This window comes from Xiphophorus maculatus, chromosome 16, assembly GCF_002775205.1.
Source record: "Xiphophorus maculatus strain JP 163 A chromosome 16, X_maculatus-5.0-male, whole genome shotgun sequence".
NCBI lineage: Eukaryota > Metazoa > Chordata > Actinopteri > Cyprinodontiformes > Poeciliidae > Xiphophorus > Xiphophorus maculatus.
This window is the reverse complement of record NC_036458.1, coordinates 13,898,154-13,918,162: the sequence shown is the minus strand read 5'-3', so window position 1 is coordinate 13,918,162 and position 20,009 is coordinate 13,898,154. Positions and strand designations below refer to the sequence as shown.

General features: G+C 39.8%; 3 protein-coding genes and 1 pseudogene across 4 annotated transcripts; 3 read left to right on the top strand and 1 right to left on the bottom strand.

The window, feature by feature from the left end:
* The first annotated feature begins 709 nt into the window (after positions 1-709).
* Positions 710-3,858, top strand: LOC102218121 (60S ribosomal protein L3). Of its 2 annotated transcripts, none has more exons than XM_023349091.1 (3): positions 710-3,453; positions 3,543-3,604; positions 3,741-3,858. In XM_023349091.1, the coding sequence occupies exons 1-3, from the start codon at positions 3,306-3,308 to the stop codon at positions 3,798-3,800; spliced, it is 270 nt and encodes an 89-aa protein (XP_023204859.1). In that variant the 5' UTR covers positions 710-3,305; the 3' UTR covers positions 3,801-3,858. The 2 variants fall into 2 exon arrangements, with proteins under 2 accessions (XP_023204859.1, XP_023204858.1); XM_023349090.1 differs by having other exon boundaries at positions 3,543-3,663.
* Positions 3,859-3,985: 127 nt separating this feature from the next.
* Positions 3,986-15,540, bottom strand: LOC102218385 (testis-expressed protein 2-like). Its single transcript, XM_005808757.3, has 12 exons — positions 15,160-15,540; positions 10,328-11,599; positions 9,474-9,674; positions 8,836-9,115; positions 8,546-8,727; positions 7,876-8,076; positions 7,179-7,278; positions 5,382-5,514; positions 5,141-5,278; positions 4,828-5,037; positions 4,590-4,710; positions 3,986-4,495 (listed from the first exon to the last, which is right to left on the bottom strand). The coding sequence occupies exons 2-12, from the start codon at positions 11,525-11,527 to the stop codon at positions 4,349-4,351; spliced, it is 2,913 nt and encodes a 970-aa protein (XP_005808814.2). The 5' UTR covers positions 11,528-11,599; positions 15,160-15,540; the 3' UTR covers positions 3,986-4,348.
* An 888-nt stretch (positions 15,541-16,428) lies between these two features.
* On the top strand, positions 16,429-18,896 carry LOC102234805 (methionine-R-sulfoxide reductase B1-A). The gene is made up of 4 exons (XM_014472406.2): positions 16,429-16,561; positions 17,938-18,080; positions 18,197-18,311; positions 18,450-18,896. Exons 1-4 carry the CDS (start codon positions 16,507-16,509, stop codon positions 18,467-18,469), a joined length of 333 nt encoding a protein of 110 aa, XP_014327892.1. The 5' UTR covers positions 16,429-16,506; the 3' UTR covers positions 18,470-18,896.
* A 249-nt stretch (positions 18,897-19,145) lies between these two features.
* On the top strand, positions 19,146-19,896 carry LOC111611659 (annotated as a pseudogene).
* The last annotated feature ends 113 nt before the right edge of the window (positions 19,897-20,009 follow it).

Here is a 20,009-nt window from a genome sequence, read left to right as displayed (position 1 = left end):
AATTAGAGGTCAGCAAAATATATATATAAAAAATAATAATTTAACAGCTGCGTTTTTTGTGATTATCTTGGGGAAAGGATTTTGATGAGGAATAATGTAAAAAAAAATAAAATAATAAAACGACATTTTTCTCGAACACAAAGGTCGAAAAATAAAGGTTGAGCTGTTGTGCATTTTAAATCCACTAGAAGGTGCTAGAGAGCTAGGAAGATCTCAAAAGCTACACATGAATAATTACATTTTTAACAAATTATGGAGGGAATGTAAACATGAACATATTTTAATTATTTGATTGAAAATAGGCAAATAATCACTGATTAAAACGTTAAAAGTGTGTGCATAATTGTTTTAGTGTTGATTTAATTATCTCATTCTTCAGTTTTACAAAATTTCTTATTTGTTAGCTTAAGTAATTAGAGTCTCTCAACGGATTTCAGTCTATAATAGAAAAAAAAGTTTTATAGTTAAAGTGCTATGCAGAATTAATTATTGTATTTATTCCAGCTTTATTTCAATCATCACAAACATTGATATTCCTTTGACAGATTATTTATTTGTTGGACTGTTGACCTTTGATAGAAAGCTAAATGTAAGGTATGACAATTTAAAAATTTAAAATGAAGGAGATTCATATGATTTTGTCTGCTGTTTAATTAGGAATATTTTTCCTGACAGAGCATCTTATCAATTTTCAGGTACATATTTGTACATCAAAAAGTACAAAATCCAACATTTAATTTAAATCCATTTATTCATTCTTTTGAAAAATCTCCAGTGCCTTATTTGTTGTTAATCTTGTGTGTCTATTATCTTCAGGTTATTCTGCTGAATGATCCTCTAATGACCCTTTTTCAGTTTTCTGATACAGTCTAACAGGGTATTATTCAAAATGTGTAGATTTGGAAAGAGTCGTGCTTAAATGATTTTAAACAAGGATCCTAGGGTTATTTTTGAAACAGGCCCACAGCATAATAGATCCTTCACTGTACTTGAGGTACTTTTCTGCATATCCTTTGATTCTTCAAAATATCACCTTGGTTTACCAAACAGTTGTTTCACATTTGTAATGGTAGGACAGAAGAGACTTTTATTTCTGGCATTCTTGCCAGAAAAAAAATCTATCATGTGGATTATTTTCAAGACTTGGTTACTCAAAAAATGTCTCTGAAAGACCTCATTTTGTAGCTTTCTCCTGACAATATTGTTTTCTTTTTACCTCCCTTTCCATCCTACTCACTGGTGGCTAATAGATAACCGTGATTCATATTCAAGTTCAGTAACCAGATCTTTAAAGAAAGTTTAATTTTCATCTTTGAATTCATACCCCGGAAAAAGAAAAACTTGTGAACTACTAATTAAAATCTCCTAGACAGTCTGATTAAAATACAAAAACCTATCAGAGAAACAATTCAGTCCCTGAGCGCTGATGATTGCCATAGGTTCATTTTCAAAGGAAACTTTAGGAGCGAGCTGTGTTTACAGAGAAGTAATTAAACTATTTGATCATATCTGATTCATGTCTTCTCTTGGATGACTCAGATATTATTGTATCACATTGCATCTTCTAGTAGGTCTATCTGATCATATGAGTAAGTACACTCACAGAGCCCCAAGGAATTGTCTACATTCTGATAGTTGTAGCAACAAACAGAGTCCATCTCATATTAGAGCAGAAAGTAAAGACTCATCAGGGTAAGGTAAAATATTTAATTTGCTGGCTGGGATAAATAAAGTCCAATTAAACCTTAGTTTCTTGACAGTGAAGCCCTTGTTGTCCTCCCTCTCTCCTTTATCGGTTGTAAATTTGCCGTCTACTGGATCTCCCAACCCACCTCAGACTTTTCGCTTTACCCTTTTCCCTGTAGTTGTCTTCTCCTGTCAGAGCTTGGCAAAGATTGCCTTGTTTGAAAGAGAATATGTCTCTTGGACAGGGCCAAACACCAAATTAGAGTGCTTAGTCTGTGTATCATCTTATGTGTGACACTTGCAGCAGTACAGGTTCCTTTTTCCTGCTCTCCTTTGCCTGGACGGTTGCAAAGTGATGGTCAGTATTGGGTCACTGTTTTGCTTACTTTGGGTTATATTTTTGTACATTTTTTCATGGCTGTATCCCATTCTGTCCTTGACATGAAAGTGTGTGTTCTTTTGTATGATGGATTTAAAAGAGGGCACTGTTAGATTAGTAGCTGGTTATGTATAGAGTGAATTTCTAGTTCTTATTTGGACACATTTAAAAATATCAGAATGTGAAGAATGTTTGTGGATTAGTTCAAAACTATGACTGGAAAAGGTTGTTTTAATGTTTCAGTGCAAATCTCACCCACGTCAATTGAATGTTCAGGTGGTCATCGGCTTCTATTCAGCACTACTTATGGTGTTTTTCAGTCTCATCATAAGTTCCACGCCCCACGCCACGGGCACATGGGGTTCCTGCCCCACAGGCGCAGCAAGAAGCACAGGGGCAGGGTCTGCACGTGGCCCAAAGACGACCCCAGCCACCCCGTCCACCTCACTGCCTTCCTGGGATATAAAGCTGGCATGACCCACACTCTGAGGGAGGTGCACCACCCTGGCCTAAGTATGCGCATATTAGAAAAACAGTGAAGTTGTTTAGCTTCTAGACACAGAAACGTAGTTAGTACGTGCTATTCTCTGTTATTTGAATGCCAATAATTACCATCTCTCATAATTACCAAGGATTTTAATCTGATGAAGAAGTACTGTTCAGTCATCAGGGTTATTGTTCACTCTCAGGTGGGCTTAATTCACCTGCGCCACAGTGTAATGACACCACTTCAAAAGAAGCAGGCAACAGACAGAACAGCTTGTAAATCCTTAGCACGTTGGCTCAGGCCACGACACTGAGTCTGAGGAGATCTGAGGAGTCCAGTTTCAAATATCAGTTTAAAAATATTTTTTCAGGGTCAATCCTGACAGCTGAAGCAGATTATTTAAAGCTTGGAAAAGTTGTCAGATCTTAAAATGGCTTTATGGATCCTTTTTTCTGCACAAAGCTGATAACAACATGACATGTTTTTAAATATGACTTCTACTAATCCTAATTATAGCTGGTTGAAAGCCAGATGTCTTTCATCCCCACTTAAAGGCAACACAATTGCCCGATATTTCAGAGCTTGATTTACTTGTTGCTCTTTTGTCTTGTCTCTAGATGCGACTGAGGAAGGCTCAGTCACATCTAGACTGAGCCTTCAGTCTAGATGCGACTAGACTGAAGGCTGTAGTCGCATCTAGACTGATGCGACTAGATTCAGTCGCATCAGAAGAAGAAGAAGAAGGCTCACATCATGGAGGTGCAGCTGAATGGAGGCAGAGCCGCAGATCAAGTGGACTGGGCCAAGGAGCACTTGGAGAAAGCCGTGCCCATTTCTGCAGTGTTTTACCAGGATGAGATGATTGATGTCGTTGGAGTCACCAAAGGTCATGGCTTCAAAGGTAGGATCTGTGTTATAGCTTGTTGCAGTAACAGGACTGTCCATAATACACATGACAAGATAGATTGGATCTGTGCTTCCTACATTAAGGAGTTACAAGTCGCTGGCACACGAAGAAGCTTCCCAGAAAGACCCACAAGGGGCTGAGAAAGGTGGCCTGCATTGGTGCCTGGCATCCTGCATGTGTGGCCTTCACTATAGCTCGGGCCGGGCAAGTTTACCACATCATGTCTTTGCAATTTAAGGATCAGAAGCTTTTTAAACATTTACCCTCTCCTCTGTTCATAGGGGCCACTGAAAAAAGATCCTCTAAAGACCATGCCGCAACCTCTGTCAAAGGAGGCCTGAAAGAATGGCTTCTGATAATCTACTTGCAGAACAATAAATATATTTTACTTATTCACAACATGTTTTTTTTTTTAGTTTGTCTGTCTTAAAATATTACCAGGAATAGAAATATGTTTTTCTATTATGTACATGTATTATGTGCAAATAAAACTTTAAAAAATGAAAAATTTTGAAATTTTAAATAATTTTTAATTTGAAAAGAACATAAAATAATATCATGCGAGATGGATGGATGGAATGATGAATGTCTTTTTGTGTTGTGCAGTTTCTGTTGATCAGTTTTGCACTACTTAAAAAAAAGACATTTGTTAGTTAATAAAATGCAATTGAGTAAACTCCCTGAAGGGGGTTGGGGGGCTTATCCTGGTCCCCACAATTCTGGTGGTCCCAAGGTCACAGTTTGAGTTCAGCAGGAAGCATTTTTCCTTCACTGATTACAAGGTCATTTAGGATGACCATCAACCTGCTGCACTCTCAAAGCTTCATCACAAAAGATGCACATCTAGTTTTCTTCAACATCACATGTGCTCTGCAGCCACAAGGTGGCGCTATTCTGACATGTATTCCTGAGACTCCATGGAAGACTGGTGGGAAGTTGAAATCACAGAGGAGTGGAGGGATGCAGGAGGGTTTTCCAGGCCGGATGTCATCAGGGGCAGATATAAATCATCCATGTTGGGCATGACAAATATTTTCTGTTCAGATACAGAGAGTAAACATATTTACTAATCAATACAGGGATTATTAAATAATATGAAGGCAACACAGATGGTGAATTGATGTACTGACCTGGAACTCGCACTGGAGTTTTTTCTCGATCCACTCTGTCACATGAGTAAAGGTGACCTCCCTCTCTCCAAGCATGGGGCGCACATGGAGGTCTAACCTGGGAGGCACTCGGAAACTATACCTGAAACCAAACAAATGTTAGCTAGGAAATTGGCGGAAGATGAAAACATATATGAGGTTTCCTGTAAATATGAAAATCTTAAAAAGAAATTAAGATCAGGAGGGTAAAGGTAAGTACCAGATTCTATCAGTCGGAGGAGGAGGTATGTTGATGGTGAGTGTTCCAGAAAGCTCCAGGACCTCGACACTGAGCATTAGGGGCATGTTGGAGACCTCAGCTATTTTCTTCTTGATGTACTCGTTTTCGGTGGCCTTTTGGAAGTATTTGGATTTTGCTATTTTATCCACAAATCTCAGGATTTTCCTGCCTGTACTACCACCTGCGTGCCTGCAAAGAAGAAAAACTGCAAAGTTGGCGAGTAAATCAATAGCTTTGCACAGCTGATATGCCGTTCTTCTGTAATTTGATTATGTTTGTGGCAAAAATTCACCCATCAGTCGCTGCAGGAGTGTTCTTATCACCCAGTGAACTCTGTGGATCAAATGGGGGTATTTCCTCTTCGTCAGAAGACCCAGCACTGCAGGACTCTTCGTCGCTATCTGCTAGTAAACACAGCCTCGGCTTAGAGCTAAAAAAAACACAGTGGCATTGGTTGCTGTGAACCTCGAGCTCTGAACATTTTTCTTCATTAAACCCCAGCATATTTCATGTAAAGTTTCCAAGGGGCTCACCCCATTTGCAGGTTCTCGGGAATACTGTGAGCTTCAGCCTCTCCCTCTTTGCCCAGCTTACACAGGTTCATCTTAGTCTCCAGGGTCATCTGAAGGCAGCCTGTGTACACTAACTCCACGTCCAGCCACAAACCTGGAGGTAAAACGGGAGGAGGAAGTTAAGTAGCGGGAATACGGACAAACAGTGTCCTTAATGGACTTTGATCTAAGCCATGAGGTTATCTTGGAGCATGAGCCAAAAGCTAATCTGGCCGGAGCGATGCTAGATAAGTAGAGCCTAGCTTTGACATGTCATGGATGGAAATGCTTGATTAAGAGGATTGCTAATCACTTCACTAAATGAGACAATGAGAGAGTGCGATCCTATTTGTTACACAACAAACAAGATTATGACCTGAACCATTTGAGTACACTTGTTTTGCTTACTAGATAGAAGTAAAAATTATAAGGGGATACTCTTTATGAAATAACTATGAAAAGGTTAGGTTTATTTTTAAGAGTAATTAGAATTTTCATGTTCAGCTTGATCATTTTGCTAACAATTTAAATATTCGTGGCTTCGTTCCAAGAAATCAATACCAAACTATGATGTTTATCTGCTCATAGTAAACCACATTTGGGAAAAATCTATTACCATACTTCCCAAACTGGGGTACAGGTCCCATTAGTGGTACTAAGAAGATATTTTGAATTATTCTTTCAGTGAGAGTCGGGGAACAACATGGTCAGGTCGCTAGTCCATCACGGGCAGCAAACAGGCACTTGAGATGAGTAATGAAGCACTGATGCACCAACTCCTAGGGCCAATTTAAACTTACATACATACATTGGGACTGTTGGAAGAGGACATGATTATATATGATGTCAAATTAACATTGGATGCCCTTAGTTTGGCTTTCTTGAGTTTCTAGATCACTATGTCATGGCTGCTCCTTCTTTCTAACTTACTTATCTGTATCGTCTGACTCTATCCTCAGCCTTACTTAAGCTTATCTCTTTCTGCAACAATGGTCTACCACATTGTTGTTTGCCAAGATTTCCGAGTTTGGATTAATCAGTTTCACAAACAAGCTGATTCCATGTTTATTTTTTTTCTGTCTGTTTAGTACTTTCAGTCTTCATTAACAAAGTGTTTTGGCTTTGTTCAGAGGCACTAATAAAAACAGGTGATGTATCAGTTACTGAATATGCAGTGCTGTGGTTCGGATGAACTTTCAATGCCCTTTTTGACCCACAACTAATAGAGATCCTGGTGACCTAAATCAGAGAGACCAAGGAGAGAAGTGTGTGACCTGGGAAGATGAGGGAAAAAAGTAGAGTTAGGAAAATATTACTTAATTTCAACCGATATTGTTATAGTCACGTTTAGCAATAAAACCACATTGTCATGTTTTGCATGATACCATGCAAATCTTGTTTTGAAAATAAATCAGAAGTAATGCGTAGTCTGATTTTAGTTGTTGTGAACCCCTGTTGAGTTTTTTTTCTATCTGACTGAAACTGCATAAAAGGCTAAATCTAAATAATGTATTTGCAAAATATCTGTCTGCCTATAGATGGCTTTTGGAGGTTGCAAAGCTCTTTCACAATTTTTCTTTTACATTTAAGATGACAACAATGCTTAACAGCCCAACTGATCTGAGAACTGGATTTACCTAATGTACAGAGGTACTTAGTGGTAACGCAATGAACCAGGATTGATAGAAATGTTGAAAGTTCCCAACAATCAAAAAGCTCCCTGGGATGAAGGTTCAGGGTAAGTACAATCAATATAAACTGGCATAAAGCATGCTGTACCTCTGCGATCCAGTGTAGGTGTTGATGTGGTTAAGACTTGAGGAAGGCAGCTTCCCATGTCCAGATCAGCTAGGGTCAACTCATTCATGAAGTAAGGCAACTGTATAAAACAGGAGGAGAATTTCATCTGTAAGTATGGAGTGTTGATATCAAAGAGAAAAACCTCACAGATTATTGCTTATTGGTTTGAGAGATATCTACCTCTTATTGGTTTGAGAGATATCTACCTCTCAAACCAATAAGCAGAAAGGGTTAACTGTAGCGTGGATGAATGTGTGTGCATGTAGGAGACTAAAAGGGATGGTGTGAGGCAAAAAGAAGAAGAAATGAGTAAAGAGTGATGCAGTGTCATCATTTGTCTTCTGTAGTATCCCACCTGACTTGAAAACCCGGAAGAGTGCATTGTCAGCAAACGCTTTCGCTCTCATGTAAACAAAGAGCTGAGGAGTATGTGTGACTGTCTTATGATCTTGTGCAAAGCAATACTTAAAGACAAGCAATTTATCATTGTTAAACCTTTAACATGCCCGCTGCCTATGTGATAAAAATAGATGAGCATCTCATTTTTGCTTTAATGTAGTCAGGATCAACAGGAAGTCCTTGAACACTTGATGTGTACTGACTCATTGATGGATCAAATATAAATAATAAAAAAAAAAAAAACATCTGTCAGAAATACGAAATTAGTCAGCTTCACCTTGATCTTACTGAGTTTCTTCTGGATTTTGTGAGCCACTTGATCGGCCCAGTATTTTTCTCGGAGAAAGTCCCAGAAAATCCTCCCCACCAGAGAATTTATCCATGCAGACTGGCTGTCTGTGGAGCATCCACCCGACTCAGTGACCGGCCCGATGTCCTCTCCGGCTTCACTCCCAGAAACACAATCTTCAGTGGAAATCTGTGGATAATATAAAGAAAGTTATTATATTGGGTGACAAAATAAGCTGCTTGATCTGGTACTTTGTTTAATCAGCAGTTCCCATTACAGTGCCTTGCAACAGAATTCCCAGGATTTTAACTTTTCACATTATACCATGTTACAACTTCAGCATGAACAAGGAAGCTGGTTACAGTGACAGCTAGTAGTGTGCTATGTGCATTTCACTGAAAGATAACATTGATATACTAAAGCAAATTTGCAAGAAATCTGCTTGTCAATTTAATGCTAAAATATATAGTATTTCCTCAAACCATATTTAAAAAGCCAAACTTTGATATTTCAAATTCCAGATTTATTTCTTTTTATTCCACTGATTCCCATAAATTCCCCCCAAAAGTTAGCAACTTTGAAAATTCTCAGGATTTTATGCAAGGCACTATATGTGTCATAGTGGAGCTAAAGCTAAGTACAAATGTAGCTTCTGGACCTTTTTGCCAGCTGAGGGGCTTCCTTTGTCACTGCAGCTGGGGCTGAGAATAGGACTATTTCTGTCTGAGCCAATCAGCTGCATCATGTAGGTGCTGTACTCCAGCAACATTTTTGTTTTCATTGACAAGTCGGCGAACTCCTCTGGGGCTTCCTTAACAGCCTCTCCGCCAGTCTGTGCTTCTGTATGACAGATAGAAGATGACAGCTGGTTGATAAAACCCTGATCTTATGCATAAACCCTTATCAAAATAAGATAAGTTGCTCACCAGGTAAGTACATTCTTATTACCTGTGTTCTCCTCTGGGCTCGATTCACTTTGGGGTTCAGCCTTTGAAGCAGACAGAAGGTGCTGAAACCATTCCTCTTTCTCTCTTCCTGTGCGGCCAAATAGGTACAGAGTGGCAGGAGACCGATGGCTAGGGATGCTGGGTTTCTCTGCTGTTTCACCCTCCTCCTGCCCTTCCAATAGACTCTCTACCTCCAGCTCCTCCTCAGCCAGAGTGATGCAGATGGGGTACTTCTTGTTCCAAACCCTCTTACGAGCTAAACCAGGAGGCACCAGAGACACCTGGGAGAAACACATTTGCATCAGCCACTGACAAATAGCAATCATTTCCATATTATTTTCATTCTTCTAAACCTTCAATGTGCATGTCAAAGAGATGGCATGCAAAATGTTTATCCTGTCATTAAGCTGAAACGCTTTGCAAGCCTGATAAGTGCAGAGAGATCAAGTTTGTTCAGTGCATCATCACTTGGTCCTGTAGGTCTGTCACCTCAGTGTTAGGTGACAAAGTGGGTGCAGACAGGTCAGTGTGAAAAGTTCAGTTCAGAGGTCACCTCTGCTTTCTCCTTTTTCCCCCATCAAGGTCTGTGCTCTGTTCTTCTGAGGTAAACAGGTTAGACTTGTTTGAGCAAACATTCACCTTGCTGTTAGCCAGCTGGTAAGTACGGCTGTGCAAAAACACGGCTTCATGGAGTGGCTCATCAAAAGCTGCCCACCGGGGGATGCTGGCACGGGGGTTTGCCAAGTGAAGCCTGCTCCCATCCAGCGTCACATAAACTGAGTGCAGTATGGAGGGGTGGAAGGTGTCAGGATCATAGCTGTGCGCCTCATTCATCCAGCCCTGAAAGTAGAAAGATACACCTCCAAATCTCAAATCATAAATAGCAATGCAAGCAATAAATAACCTGTGAGTTGGTGATAATGTCTCAGTGACAGAGCAAAATGTAACAGTACAGCTCAGCAGGAGGGGAAACATGAGACCCAGCAGAATGCCTCCATCTCACCCCACAGTAGATGTATCTGAAATGTCACTTTGTTTATCTCAATAACTCTGTGTTCATTATGACCTTCTCCACGATGCTGAACTTGCAGAGCCTGCAGGCAGTTTGTTAGACAGAAATAGCCTCAAAAATAATCTATGATGGGCTGCTTGTGCTTTACGGCATCTCAAATATCTGCTGCTGTGCAAACCTTCCCTCATGCAAAGCTCGTAATACAGCTTGTTTTTATGTAGCCAAATAAGTAATGTGACAAAGAGTAAACTCCTAAGGAGATCAAGCAAAGGAATAATTTCTAAACTTTCTTAGAGATTTAATTATAAAAACGGAAAAAAGCAGGAGTAATGCACCTTAGACCTCCAGCACCACTGGAGAGGAAGAACTGTCCAAGATTTAGAGTTTGGGTCTTAATGACTCCAACTTGTATAAATACAAAACATTACTAATTCCAAAAAAGAAGTAGTAACATATAATCAAAGTGTTTCTCAGGAATTACCTCAATGATTTCTGTGTCCATGGACTTTCCATCCAGCAGATCCACGTTCATGGGAGTGGACTTGCCTTGAGACCCCTGTTTGTTTCTGCTGCGGACACGTCGGGGGGCAAACACGAAGACCACCACTAAGCCCAATATAAAGCCACATGCAATCCCCATGGACAGACCGGCAAAGTATGGTGGCAGAGGGAGAACAAAGAGTCCGTAAGCCAGTAGACCTATGGGGATGAGCCAGTAAAAAGGCAATGATGTTCCTGATACAGAGACTTGAGACTGGAGGTTAGTTTTGGGATATTTCCCTGTGGAAATCGTCTGAAGCTCCATTACATCCCCATAGGTGCAGATTTCTAGATGCTTGTCTCGGCTTTGCATGTTTTGTTTTGGGAAGTCTGAAGATTGCATCAATTGATCTTCTTGGAGTCTTTTGAGTGGAGCGTCACACAGAGCTCTGTTCTCACTGTCCGTTCTCTTTCTACACCTGAGGTCTAAATCTTCACTGCACCCGTCTCTTTCACTGCTTCCCTGGGAGGCTGATGAGTCTCCTGTACCAGATGCTCTGCCCTGCTTGGGGCTTCCAGAGCTCTCATCCCCCATGATCTTACTCAGCATGCTTAATGGATCCTGCATGGCCTCTGAAAACCTCCTCCTGGTGTCCTCCAGTTCAGCTATTAGGGAACTGCCCCGGGGTTCAGTGGGAGACATGCTGCCGGCAGACCGGGGGGATGCCCAGTCCTCATTTTCGCTCAACACCCCCGATACAGGCCCACATTCTGGCATCTTTGGATGAGTAACTTGCTTCCAGGGATGCAGATGCAGCTTGGAGTCTGACTTTGACAGACTGTCATCAGGCTCACCCCGGCGGGAGATTTCTGTACTGAGGGACTTGACTAGGCTGAGGAGGGGCTTACCTCTCAGGGTGCTGCTTTCCTTTGGCTTCAGGTCTGTGGAGGAGGATTTGACCAAGCCAGTTGAGATGAGGAGGTCTGCTGATGCTGATGTTAAATCGGTTAAAGAACCTGGAGATAAAGGAGAGTGCGGCAGGTAGAGAGGCTGGGGGTGGTGGCTTTGGTTCAGGTCTAGATTCATCCTTAAACTGAGGTCATGCTGGCAATCCAGGGTTTGCAGTTTGTCTTTGGAAAAGACAACAGAGGGACCTTCATCATGGTGGTCCAGGCTGAAGATAAGCTTGCTCTCCTCCATGATGAATATAAACCAGGAGCTAATGTCATGAATGTGAAACTGTAGGCCTAGCTGCAGTTTATCCAGACGTACCTTGCAAATGGAGTGGAAAAGGGACAACATGTTAAACGGTGGCTAATGTATCTGCAGCAACACATCCACTTTACACTTTACGTTCCCTTTTAATTGCACTGCCCTTGTTTCCAATCCTCTCTGTAGATTTCCTTGATTTAAACCTACCCCTCTGCAGGCATTCAGGGAACCAGAGATGGCCAAAGTCGAATAAGCCGCCTTTTAATGCCTCCAGATCAGCAGAGGCCCTTGTGAGCTCTTGAGTTCTCCCAAAGTGTTTATCTCAGAGCTTTTTTATTTTTTGTATTAACATTAGTCTGTTGGTCATTTTGGAACCTCACCATATATTTTTTAAACTCAAAAAGTCACGTTCAGGTGAAACAAAATCTATAAATGGATTGATAACTCCCAAACCAAGACATAAACAAACTATACTATTGCTCATAGCCTCAAGATCAGTAGGGGGTCCCACTCTCATACAATGTCTCAGATCACCATCATGACAATGTTTTTTCAAATGAACAAGAAGACATTTTTGAAATATGTTACTCTATCATTAGTGATTTTATGTGAATTCCCCCCTTTAAATTCAAATACTAGAAAAAAAGAAACCTTTTGATCATATTTTAATTTGGTGAGATGGATTTGTATTTACAGAGCCAATTAACAATTACCACTTACATCAAAGCTGAGCCAAAACTTCACTTTGTTGCAAACATAAAGAACAACAACAACAAAAAAACCCTGGCTTTTAGAAACTATGGCCCATTAAAGCTTTGAAAGCACAGCAATTAGACCAAGCCCTTGAGAGCATGCTGATCTATAGCAAGCCTTTTAAAAGTTTGTTTACACTGAACATCCACAGCCATGCAGTATGTCAGGGAGACTGGGCAGAGTACACAATGTCATAAGATCCAGGCTAAAAGTGGATTAACTGTGAACTTCAATATTTTTGCATTTAAGAGCTTTCAATGAAAGATTGAAAGCTTTAAAGAACAAATGAAAGATTCATTTGTTCTACCAACAGATTTTCATGGTGTAAATATTATTTTTCTCATGTGCATTCAAATATTACATTTGTGCAATTGTTTATCTAAGTGTAAAGATTGTACATAATCCACCACATTTACTGGTTTTGCAAAAAAAAAATAAAAATAAAAATATCACTCCAATACATCATAGTAGGAATTCATTAACAACTTGTACAACTTACTATACGTTTCCACAATATGCCTCCACTTCATGAACATCATCAGGACATCAATTTGAACACAAACACGCTGGGCTTTTTCGTTTTCAATCTAATTAACCAGAAGTGCTGCTCTGCATATGGTTGAGCTGCTGTTGCTGCAGACAACCCTGTGTCAGGCTAATCAATTATGACTCACGAGTCAATTTGGAAAAAGTTCCTGCTGACATAAGGAGCAAAACGTTAAATATCTTTGCTGCTGAGTGGAGTCAGCAGAGGCCTGGCAGCTTCCCAGGGAGGACTCTGAACTATTTTCAGCTCAATTAAGAGGAGAAAGAAAAACACTCCTACCTGAACATCAATGGTAAAGTTTTTTAAAAAAAATTTAATTATTGAAGACATTATTTTATCTGTTTCAGAGAGCGGTTCCCAGACAATTCAGCTAACCATGGAAGAGACCCATGACCAAAAATAAAGGCAACAAAAAAAGCATCAAGAGCCAACTCACCACTCTTATCTGCAGTCAAATCCCTATAATTAAATGCACGGTGTAAAAATACACATAACATTTCTTTGTCATTGTGTCAAATTAAATCGGACTAAGCATTTACTGTTTTAGATAGATTTAGTTAGGATTTAGCTAAATTATTTCTGATTGCTAAATGCTAGAATAAAAACAAGTTCTTTATATTCACAGGTTTACAAACAGTAAAATTATTACAACTTTAAATAATTTGGGAAAGGCCACATGATGATATCATGGCCTTGTGAGTTTCAGGTTAATTCCCAATGTTTGAGTTAACTGGAGACACAGTAATGGGTGAAGTTTGTAAGACTTCTACAATTCTGGGTCTTTTTTTAGCTAAATTTCCAGATATCTATAGTGCCAAGTTATAATATACAAAAAATAAAGATATAAAAGATTAAACACCACTGGCATGGATTGAAAGGAAATGCGTTCATGGGACAAAGGAGATATTTCGTCTTGTCTGATGAAACCACAATTCAAGCGTTTGGTCACGATGACTATGGGGGAAAACAGAAAGTTTCAAGGTCTTTGGACACCATCCCAACTGTGATGTACCGGAGGGGCAGACGCATGTTTTGTGGATGTTTTTCTGCAGGAGGAACATGTGCACTCTAAAAACCGATCATAATTATCATGAGTAATGGACATTATGTGAAAAATACAGAAACAACAACTTAAGACATTACCCAAGAAATAAAGCTTGGACGCGGATGGTTCTTCCAAATGGACAATGACTCTAAGAATACGGTATACTTAGCTACGCAGTGGATTAAGGTTGACAAAGACCAGGTTTTGAAGTGGCCATTGAACAGGCCTGACCTCAGGTTTATGGAAAATTTATAGGCAGACCTGAAAGTGAGCATGAGCAGGATCGACGGGCAAACCTGACTCAGTTACACTAGATAAAGCTTGAGGAGAAAAGATACAACATTTGACTCATGTCATGCACTTAAAAAAGCAGCTACACCAAATACTAAGGAATTGTGTACAAATCTCTGAATTTTGAAAGTCTTTGATAAAGTCTTACTGTTTTCAGACAAACAGATGTTTATCAGAAATCAGATCTTTACCGACACACACACATCCACCCCTCCCACACACACACCAGGTGAATTGGTAACAGAAATCCAGGATGCAGAATGAAAACTAGTTGTTGAAGGCATGAATGATTGGTCAGAATCAGCATCTGGATATCTGATAATCAATTTTAATGTAATACTGAGTCATAAACTGAACTGATCTACTGCTATCGGTGGCACAACACAAGCCACATTTTTTACACCCCCAATCTGCCTAATTCACTTCTTATTTTTAAATACAAGCAGAGACGAATAAGGTAAAATCTTGATGAAACCATCTGAAAATCCCACACTGACCTGACCCTTAAATCAGCATTGTGAATTTATGTGCGTGTCACTCTGTCTATCCTGGATTATGAGTTGCAGTGGGATAAAATGCAATGAATAAAATAAAACGAAAGATTAGTTTTTGCATAGCAGACATGAGAAATGAGAGGATATGCCTCTGGGATGACACGATGATTGCAGACTAAAAATAGGCAGAACGTTTATCCCAATGTTATCAGAGTGAAATCTACCTCTAATGTCTGCCACAGACATTTTGATAATTATATTAAAAAAAAAGAAAAAAACTTTAATAACTGGCTTAACGAGAACCGTTTAGTACTATATGACACCTTTCATTAAGAAAAAGTCGTATTTGAAGACAAGTAAATGATCAGTTATTGGAGATGTTTTCTGACTCCACATTTAAACAATTCTACTACTTTTGGAAAAACCGCCATCTGCAGTGCAAGTGCCAGATTATTTGCACTCCTCAATAACAGCAGTAGGACCTACTCACCTGATTGTGACATGCTTAAGAAGATGGCGTTGTTTATTCGGTAGCGATGCTCTCTCATCGTGAAATGCAGAAGCGTGCATGGAGCGTGGGTCTGCAGTGTTCAGCCCGCCTGCTGCTGCAGAGCGCAGTGTGTGTCGCTGCTGCTACGCGTCGGTATCCATCCATCTATGAACCAACAATTATTCAAGCAACTTTACTGCCCCAGAGGTCCTTCTCGTCTCAAAAATTCACTCAAATTTAATTAAAATTATTCAACCCGCCGCAGTTTAAGCGTCGCTGCTGACTGCATGAAGCGTCAGACCAGTTCGGTTCATCATGAAACCATTACAGGGAATCCTGACCGCAGAGAGGACTCTTTAATCCAGATTAGATGCGAGCGGCGGCGGCGGCAACTCCTCCTCCTCCTCCTCCTCCTCCTCCTCCTCCTCCTCCTCCTCCTCCTCCTCCTCCTCCTCCTCCTCCTCCTCTTCCCCCCTCCTCCACTGTGCTGCCTCAGCAGCGTCAAAACACGGAGTGAGTTTAACTCCAACACCGCAGTCCTGTACGCAGAGCAGACTTACGCACGACCTGGAAAAATCTGGCCAGGTCGCACAAAATCGCTGCTAACGCAGACCACTGCAGTCAGACATTTTCCTGTGCTAGCTGCCTATAAAAATAACCATCAGGCTGCACCAAGAACCTCAAGCCTAACATTTAAACAAGACTGCATACAAATGGTGTTAATGATTATTATTTTAGGATTTGTTCCAATTGCACTTCAGCCTCGTGGCCGCAAGGAGGTAACGCTTTTCTATTGACACCTAATGCTGATTATGTCTAAATTAAAAAAACAAAACATGTTTATTGTATTCCAGGTGGCCACTTTAAACCAGTTAGTAATATTTTAGTAAACGTAGCTATCTGATCTTTGAATCCATACAGTTATTCACACCGCGAGCAAATGTATATGTAAAGTTATTTTTATTCAACTGAGAAGCTTGTTTCAGATTGAAAATTGTAATTAAACAAGTATCAGTTTTGTCTATGCTTTATGTGCATAGTTTTTTTTTTTTTAAATAAAAAACAACAACTGGAATGACAAAAACTATTCACGCACTGCACAGTAATTTATTTTTGCATGCTTCCGACAGTGATGATGTCCAAGAAAAGTCAAACACGATAATTGCATTCTGTGTCGACAATAAACATTCGGAAAGCTATCTAATAAAATCCGCGTGTGGCCAAAACTTTTTGGCAACGTTTTAGTTTGAAATTCAAATCGAGCCGGAAGTTACCGGAAGTGGCGCAGTCTCGTTGCGTTTCGTCTCAGTGCGGCAGGAGAGCAAGGGATTAAGTTCACCTGCAGTGATGTCGTTTTGCTCTTTTGTCGGCGGAGAGGTCTTTAAAGACCACTTTAAACCAGGTATCTTCTTCTCTACAGTTACTCCTTACGACGTTTTTACGCTTTCTGGCCAACCTAAGCTGTTTGTCTACCTGTTATGTTATTGCTTGCGTCACACGCTATGTAACTTTTAAAGTGTGTCCAATAAATGAAATTTAAATGCGCCTCGGACCGAAACATAGTGGATGAGTTAGTATTATGCTTGCAGAAAGGCATTAATCCAGCTGTAGACGCTACCTATTTTCGCTGTTGAGGTTTTGTAATCCGTGTTTTGGTTACACTATAACATAACTCTTACACAAGTCTTACAAAATAAGTTAATTATTACTACGAGTTAGAGAATTTTCTCTAAAAAAATGTGGAATCTGGATCTCAATGAGATTTAAAAAGAAGAAAATAGTAAAAAAAATATGTAATCATAATAAAGTTTTAATCTCATTTATAATCTAATCCACTTGTGCATTATTTTCTGAAGACTTTCTATCGTTACCTCTTTTTTCTCATTTATGATTCTGATCGCCATTTTAGGATATGTCAGGAAATCAATCACTGTCCCAGCAGACAGACAGGACTCTGTCAAAACTACACCCTTATCCTTCTTCTACATATCTATTTTCATGACTATATGTGACCAAACCGGCCTCAGCTATTTTTAGCAGTTCTATGTTTTTTTTTAGCAGTTCTGTTTTCATTTCTCTATAAATAAGTCTTTTGTCCAGCATTCCTGTTCCAAGCTGGAAGAGTAAAATGACCCTTTAAAGCACATGTGTCAAACTCCAGTCCTCAAGGGCCGCTGTCTTGCAACTTTTAGATGTGCCTCTGCTGCACCACACCTGAATAGAATAATTAGGTCATTAGCAAGGCTGGGAGAACTGATCTACACAAGGAGGAGGTAATTAAGCCATTTCCTTCCAGCGTTTCGTACCTGTGGCACATCTAAAAACTGCAGGACAGCGGCCCTTGAGGACTGGAGTTTGACACCCCTGCTTTAAAGCATGCTTTGTATGAAGTGTGTGTTATTTGTGAATAAATAAAAGTTGAAATTACTTGATCCAAACAATTCATTTCTTTACTCTAATATGCTTTTTTCCATTTTGCCTTGCATTTGCTCCCCACAGCATCATGCAGCCAAAACTACTTTTTATAGTTTGAATACTGCGCTCAGGTTCTATTTCAAACAGCAAACTTCTTGTAATTTATTTTTTTCCAAAGGCTTTGTTCTTGTCAGACTTGTGCATGATTAAATATTCCCGTCTGCTTTATTTTGTGTTCGTCTGTCACACAGAGTACCTAAAATGACATGAAACTTGTGTTAAAAAAAGTTCTTGGTGTGTGAATACATTTGCAATGGATTGAAACCACAACTTTTGTAAGATCCCTTCTCCTTTTTTTCTCAGGGATTTATGTTTGCTCTAAATGTGACCATGAGCTGTTCTCCAGTCGCTCCAAGTACGAGCACTCGTCCCCCTGGCCGGCCTTCACGGAGACCATTCATGAAAACAGTGTATCCAAATTTAAGGAGAGGCCCGGGGCTTATAAGGTACCTTCAAACTTTGAGATTATTAGCAGAATACTGCAAAATGAATAATTTCTCAAAGACAATATTTACATGTTGTTTACATGTTGTTTTGACTAATTGGTGTAATGTTTTCCCAGGTGAAGTGTGGGAAGTGCGGAAACGGACTGGGACATGAATTTGTGAATGACGGTCCAGCCAAGGGCGTTTCTCGCTTCTGAATCTTCAGCAACTCACTGAAGTTCGTCCCTAAAGGTAAAATCTAGTTTAGTCTTTGTTCTATTAGCAACATATTATAACAAAACCAGGCAACCTTTGTGTAGCAATGCATTGCCAAACATCTTTCTAATTTGAATAAGTTGCTGAATGTCTCGTTTTTGTCCCCATCCTCAGATAAGGTCGATGGACAGTAAAGTGAGCTGTGATTCAGGAGACTGAAGGGCCAGAAGCCTGTCTGTGCTGCTGCAGGTGCGGAAAATGAATGAAGTGTTCTGGGACAAAGTCCTCTCAGGGAGCCCCAGGACTCTGATGAACTATGACCTCACTGGAGAGCAAGGACAGAGAGACGGTGGAAACCCTTTGATTATGCAATTATCACGGATTGAGCTGCAAGATTGATCACACCAATCACATCGTTATGCAAACAGACTGTTTATATCAACTCTGCTTTTTATCAGTCTCTCTGAAAGAAATGGGACAAGTTATTTTTAGAGATGAATCTACTGTTGAGAAACATGTGACTTTTATGTAATATTTAATCATTTATCAAATGAGAAGAGCATTTTATGCAAATTGTTCACAGTGTTTAAAATAAAAGTCAAATAAATGTATTTAATCAAATTTGTTTGTGTTTAATATAATACCAGCCTTGTAGAAAAGCTGCCATTGCTTTAAATGCAAAATGTTGCCACTAGGTGGAAGTAGTGACATTAAGATCAGGCATTACACAAGACAGCCAGAGCTGTTGATACTTGATCTGGACTCACCAGCTGCTTCCAGTTTAAGCTGGGTCCGTTTTTGCAAATATTCATTTCCAAACTAAAGCGTAACTAATGTAAGATTTAGGCAATTGACATCTGAATGGGGGAGATGTCGTATTGCTCTTTTTCTGTGGGAGAAGTTTATAGAAATAACTTCCAGCCAGGTGAGTGTCAGAGCTGCATGTTGCAATCGCTGAGACTCCCAAGATATTCTGTTTCTTTTTTTTTTTTTAGGCAAAGACGGCTTTTCATTTGGATATTGTTGTGTAACATTACCTCTTAGTCTCAGTCCAGTCTTTGTTCTGGAGAAAAACTTTGAACTTTTTTAAAATCTTTATTCCATCACAGATTCTCTGTGGTGCTCTTAAACTTTTAAAACTTTCCTCTGAAAATGAGCAAAATGGCTGAACATTTAAAATTCATTGAAAAGAAAGTCTGTTTCTTTTAAAGCATAATAGAAAGGAATTGATTGAGAACCAAATACTTTAGTACAATTGTATGAATGTCCTCATGTCTTTATGTGTCTTTAGGTGTGTATGTGTGCTCTGAATGTGGTCAAAAGTTATTTTCCAGCACCTCAAAATTTGAGCACTCTTCTCCAGAGACAGCGTCTCAAGACATCCTGAGGCATGGTGACCCATTAAGCGCTAGCTTGATTTTTACTCTAATAACATCAAATGTTTTCATGAGGACCTTCTAAAACTACAACCCTCAGATTTGCTGTGGAAAGTGTGGAAATGGACTTGGAGTTTCTACACGATGGACCAGACAAGGGACAGTCGTGCTTCTGAGTCTTCAGCAGCTCACTGAAGTTCATCCCTAAAAGGGATTTTAGTTTATTTATTCAAACGAGACACTGACAAAATCTCTAACATTTTTCTACAGCAGAGAGTGGGGAACAGAAAAGTGAGGTGTAGAAGTAAAACTTGTTCCTGTGTCCCAGGGTGGATGATGTGCTTCAGAACAACAAACC